Source organism: Camellia sinensis, chromosome 5, assembly GCF_055761805.1.
Source record: "Camellia sinensis isolate YWXY chromosome 5, ASM5576180v1, whole genome shotgun sequence".
Classification (NCBI taxonomy): Eukaryota; Viridiplantae; Streptophyta; class Magnoliopsida; order Ericales; family Theaceae; genus Camellia; species Camellia sinensis.
Window position 1 is genome coordinate 184,577,937 of NC_138965.1, and position 6,353 is coordinate 184,584,289.

The window sequence follows — 6,353 nt, forward strand, 5'->3', positions numbered from 1 at the left end:
ACCAATTAATGACATACCTACCCTCTAAATGGACAAATACAAGAGCAAGGATCCTCTAGAGTGATTTTTCCCTAAAGTTTCCTAAAGTGCTACAGTGTATGGTTTAGATTTACTGGCAAGTCACATCAATTTTTCTGATGTGACTTGTCAGTAAATCTCAACCACACAATATAGCACTCTAGGAAACTTTAGGAAAATTTCACTCTAGAGGATCCTTGGTGCAAATACAAGGACCAATTAATGACATACCTACCCTCTAAACCAACTCACAGCTTTTCCACTATATAAAGGCCCACGAGCCAAGTATTTTTCTCCAACTCTTGCCTTCAGTTCTATCATCCATTGTTTGATAATACTTTGGGTTTGTTTTGGGGGAGGGTGATTGTTGAGATGGGTCTAACTGGTAAGTTGGTAAGGCAAGTGGAGATCAAGTCTGATGGTGATGCGTTCCATGAACTCTTTAGAGATAAACCACACCATGTCTCCACCATGTCCCCTGGGAACATACATGGCGTTGATTTGCATGAAGGTGATTGGGGACATGTTGGCTCTGTCATTTCTTGGAACTATACTCATGGTAAGCCTACCCTAATTTAACACTTTCTTTTTCTTTTCTTTTTTTCTTAAACCAAAGATAAGGAGAAAACCTACAATTATGATTTTTATAAATTGTCGCTAAAACTTACAGTTAGTGATATCTTTCTATGACAAATTTTTTAAATTATTGCTGAAAGTTGAAAATTATTGACTATTTTTGTGATCATTTTTTAAATTGTTGTTAAAATTTATAATTAGTGATATTTTTGTAATAATTTTTACGCTGTCACTGAAAATTAATAATTAATGATGTTTTCTTAATAATATTTGATAAAAAAACGTCATCAATTATCATAGAACTTATTGAACAATAAGTTCACTTATTAGAACCTACATGAAAATAGAAAAAGAATGAATTTGTAGTCCACAATAAAGTTCAAGTCTGGGTCTATCTATTGATTGGTAGGTTTAGGTCTCGTTTGACAACCTTCAGTTTTAGTCAAAAAGTCACAATAACTTGTCTCATCACGTTCCCTATTTTTCTGTATATTTTTTCATAAAGAGTTAAAAAATTACTAAAATAACTTGTTCCTAAAAGAGGCTTTAATCGGCTCGGTGATAAATGGATTTGACCGCGACGGTCAAAATCAGGTTAGACTCAACTGACTCAAAAGACCAACCCAATCATCGATGGGAGATAGAACTTAGCCTGTATTTAGTTAGAGGATTTGATACGAGAAATAGAAAGAGAAGGGAAATAGAAAGAAAATGATATAGAGTTAATAAGATTCAAATTCCCAGCTATAGATCAAGTCTGGTGGTGATGTGTTCCATGAACTGTTTAGACACAAACCACACCATATCTCCACCATGTCCCCTAGTAACATCCATGGTGTTGATTAGCATGAAGGTGATTGGGGACATGTTGGCTCTGTCATCTCTTGGAACTATACTCATGGTAAGCCTACACCAACACCAATTAACCCTAATTTGACATTTTTTTTTCCTTATACCAAAGATAAGGGGAAAATGAAAAATAAGAATTTATATATGAATCAGCATTTTGTGTTCTTATAGACCATGATCTTGTGAATCTAATGGTGTATTCATCATCTCTCTTATACACTCTCATTTTTAGGTGTCAATCATATAATTCTTACTTAGGTTTTAAATATCAATTATTTTGTATTGTAACACCAATTACATATTAGAATTTTAGACTTTTTATATTGTTATTTATAGGAAAATTTACCCATAAGTCCTAGTTTTTGAAACGTTGAACCATTTAGTCCTAAAAGTTTTTTTATGCTCCATTTAGTCCTATTTTTACATCAACATGATGTGAATGATGTAAATGATCTGATGTTTCATTCTATAATTTCAAAATTTATTGAAATCTGATGAACATTAGATGTTTTTCATCCTATATTTTCAAACATTATTGAAATTTGATGAACATTAGATGTTTGAAATCCAATGTTTGTAACATGACTCTGATGTTATTAACATTGTATCTGATGTTATTAACATTGTAATGGGACCTTTCAGTCTATAAGAAAACTTTTAGGACTAAACAGTGCATAAGTTATTAATTTGGGATTTATTAGTGCATCCCCCTTATTTATATATAGGTTAATAATGTTTGATAATAACTGATTTATGAGTGTATTGTTGATATCAATCATATGCTGATAGTTATTTTAAAATCATGTTATAGAAGTATATATGTTGTTTTATTAATCATTTTAAAAAAATTCAATTACTCATATTCACATAAAATACGAATAATACAAAATGATTGAGAAAAAAAAAAAAAAACCTAATGATGGATAACATTTAGGCTTTGTTTGACAACTTATTGTTTTAGTTTAAAAGTAAAAAAGTCACTAAAAAACTAAAAAACCAATAATTTATATCAAAATGTCAAAAAATTTCTTTTCTCTCTATTTTTTACACATCTTTTCGTAAAAAACTAGTTTTTTTTCCAAATATACTATTTTTTTTTTAATCTCATATTTTAACCAAAAACACTAAAACATTATTAAAATAACTTATTTCCAAACCAACTATTTCCAAACGATACCTTAATCTATTCCTTGAACTGGGTAAATTTTTGGATGATGGTGTAGATGGGAAAAAGAAGGTTATTAAGGAGGTTATCGAAGCAATAGATGAGGAAAACAAGTCAGTAACCTTCAAGGTTATTGGAGGAGATGTCACAGAGCTGTACAGGACATTCAAAATCACTGTTCATGTGGATACAAAGGGCGAAAACAACTTGGTGACATGGACTTTTGAGTATGAGAAGAAGAGTGAGGATGTTGAAGATCCAAATACCTTGATGGATTTCGCCATCAATGTCTCCAAAGATATTGAGAGTCACCATCTCAAGTCATAGACACCTTTGGGCGTGTGTGTGTCAAATGTCAATCTTACCAGCTAATAATTGCAGTGTGGTGAAACTTCTAAGTAAGTGTGTAAGATAAAATAAATAAATAAGTGAAACTTCTAAGTGAGTGTGTAAGATTAAATAAATAAATAAGTTAACTCTTTTCTCTAATAGCTTAAGTTCCAGAGGGTATTATCAATGCACGAATATCGTGTATTTAGTTCCTAATATTTATAAGCCAAATATATACGAGTATGGGATAAGCTTAAGTTAGAATGCTCTCTTTAATAACTTAAGTTTTTAGATGAATTGGCTGTTAACAATTTACATGTATAATCTATTTTCTGGCTACTTTTGTATCAGTTAATATTGTAAATTATTGGTTAATCTTCATGGCGATGAAGTTTTTATTAGTAGAATTCTCTCTATCTCTCTTTGTTTGTCTCTCATACAAAAATACACATATACATGTGTATTCACAATCTTTTTTTTCTTTTCTTTTCTTTTTTTTATTGGCAAAAATCAATTATTAGTTATTAAATTAGCTCTTAAAAAGAGTTATCCTCAACCTTCCATAGACAAGTATCTATCTGTTGTTTTCGTGTCACTAGGTTACAAAGTCATATATTTCATTAAACATATTGACTATGCAATTCTTACTACCTTTAATTATTTCTCTTGAAACCAAGCATGATTTATTGAGTCTGATTTTTTTTCATACCCATTGAATGTATGTCAACAAAAAAACAATTTTTTAATGATACAAAATAGAGCCTACAACTTTGAATGGGATCAATAAACTTTTTATTGGGATGTAAACCAATTGATTGTTTGAGTTAGCATAGTTGCAGAGAACCATTAATAATTCTATAATTATGTTTTTTTTTTATCAGCAAAAGAACAAGAACTATATTGATGAATAAAAAGATTATTACATCAATAAAGGAAGATGGAGGATGAGTGCAAAAAGTATCATAGTAAACCAAATCAATCCCAATTAGGTTGGTACTAATAAGACCACCCATCATATGCTAGCACCACATCAAAAGTTAGTAAGAAACTAACCACAAACAGATTTGCAACAGCAATTTACAACCCAAAACCAACCCAAAACAAGTCAGCAACAGCAAATATAATCTAACCATATCTAAGATAAAAATTACAACCCAAAGCTAACAAACAACAACATAGCAGCACAACAGCAAAGAAAATCAACAGCAACAACAACCCAAGTAGATTAGCAACAACAACAACAAAACCCAACAGCATCCAAACAGAGCATCAATAATAAAGAAACACCATTATATACGTCCCACATTGACCAGTAGTAACCCCAGCAGAGCAGCATCACCAAAGCATCACCCATTATACATATAGTAACCCAAACAGAGCCTTCTTTAGACCTTAGATAATATGCCTTACCCATTTTATGTTTGAAACAATCTATTGAATGGAGAAGCAACACCCCACATCAACAAACTTTAACCACATGACCACTCGAATTTTAATAAACTCACATAAAGCATCAATATCAGGTTGAGTATTATTAAATAAACAGTCGTTTCTATACATCCATAGTGACCAAATGACAGAAATAAAAATAACCCTCCATACTTTCTTTTCCTTTTTCCTAACACTACAATAATTTTCACTTTTGGCGACTAAATTTTTAGTCGCCAAAAGTCATTTTTTAGTTGCCTATAGTCTTTAGCGACTAAATTTTTTGGTCGGAAAATTAGTAGCCGAAGAGTAGTCAGCAAAGCTAATTGGCGACTAAACTTTATTTAGTCACCAAATGTATTCATTTGCCGACTAAATTTTTAGTCGCCAATGGGTTGGAAAATTAATTAAATAATACATTTTTGCTGACCAATTTTTTTGTTGCTAAAAGCCAATAATTTAGCAGCAGAAAAATTTTTAGCTACTAAATTTTTTAGTCGCCTAAAGCAAATATTAGTGTTTTGGCTACTAAAATTTTAGTCGCATAAAGTCAATCTTTTTTGGCTACTAAAATTTTAGTCGGCAAATAGTATTTCTTTTGGCTACTAAATATTTAGTCGCCTAAACTTTCACATTTTTGGCTACTAAAAATTTAGTCGCCTAAACTCCCACATTTTTTGCTACTAAATTTTTAGTCGGCAAAAGTATTTTTTTATTCTTCAGCTTTTGTTTTTAGCTACGAAAGATTTTAGTCGCCAAAATGTTTGATTTTCTTTTGGCTACAAAATTTTTAGTAGCCAAAGGTTTGATTTTCTTTTAGTTACAAAACATTTAGTAGCTAAATGCTTGTTTTTCTTTTGGCTACAAAAAATTTAGTAGCCAAATGTTTGATTTTCTTTTGGCTACAAAACTTTTAGTAGCCAAAGTTTTTTTTTTTTTTTTCCCTCCTTTTTTTTGGCTACAAAACGTGTAGTCGGCAAAAACATAATATTATGTTTTGTTGCAAATATTATAATGTGTCCATAACCTGTCTGTATTCCATATAACCTGTAATACGTATATAAATAAAATGATACATAAACTATCAATCATTCCACAATCTGCATCCGTATAAAAAAAAAAAATTACTTTAACTGTCCAAGTACATACAAACCAACTATTGTCCAAACTAAAATAATAATTTCATACAAAATATAGAATCATACAAAAAGTAAAGCCCTCCATATTCAAAAATTACATTTACTATACCATGTGAAATGACCATTTGGCATGGTACAAATTCCCATCGTAAGTTGTACCACGACAAAAGGTGATGTATTTATTAAGCCAAAAGTACATATATGTACCACGACAAAAAATCATATATCTGTACGACGACAAAATGTGACATATCTACCATGCCAGTAATTATCTGTTGGCTGCCAAAAGTTTTCTGTATCAATAATAGTTAACTGCATAAAAGCGGGAGACGACAAAAGTATTATATTACTTCTATACAAAAGTACAATTTCTTCTCCATACACCAAAATATCTCTGGAAGTCCACGCAACAAAGTCATCTACAAAAAACAAAAAAAAAATTAGAATTGGACCAAAAAGTGCCAAACTTCTTATTAATGTATGTCAGTGCCATTTCAGAAAGGATATTAGAACATGTGATAAAAATAATAACAAAAATAAATTTCAATCATAAAGGAAATATGTAAAAATGAATGTTGAGACACCTATAAATGCATCAAAGAAAGAATACTTGATATCTCATGACGCACATGGCCTTAGAAACACCATGAGCATGTTTCATACTTGTATGAAAGCTTAAATATAATATAGCACACGTGTGTATGTTCAAAAATTAGCAAGTTTATAACAAGACGCAAACTGAGTTCATATTGGTTTCTAAATATTTTTCCCATAATTTTCCATTACTATACATCTCCAATACATTCCGTCAGTTGTCACACACAAGTCCTATTTGTAATGGGGAAGCT

The 6,353-nt window shown here is 30.7% G+C and overlaps 1 protein-coding gene across 1 annotated transcript; it reads left to right on the plus strand.

Annotated features, from left to right (window-relative positions):
• Positions 1 to 277: 277 nt before the first annotated feature.
• LOC114262972 (kirola) lies at positions 278 to 3,339 on the plus strand. The gene is made up of 2 exons (XM_028203433.2): positions 278 to 577; positions 2,667 to 3,339. Exons 1-2 carry the CDS (start codon positions 391 to 393, stop codon positions 2,933 to 2,935), a joined length of 456 nt encoding a protein of 151 aa, XP_028059234.1. The 5' UTR covers positions 278 to 390; the 3' UTR covers positions 2,936 to 3,339.
• Positions 3,340 to 6,353: the final 3,014 nt, after the last annotated feature.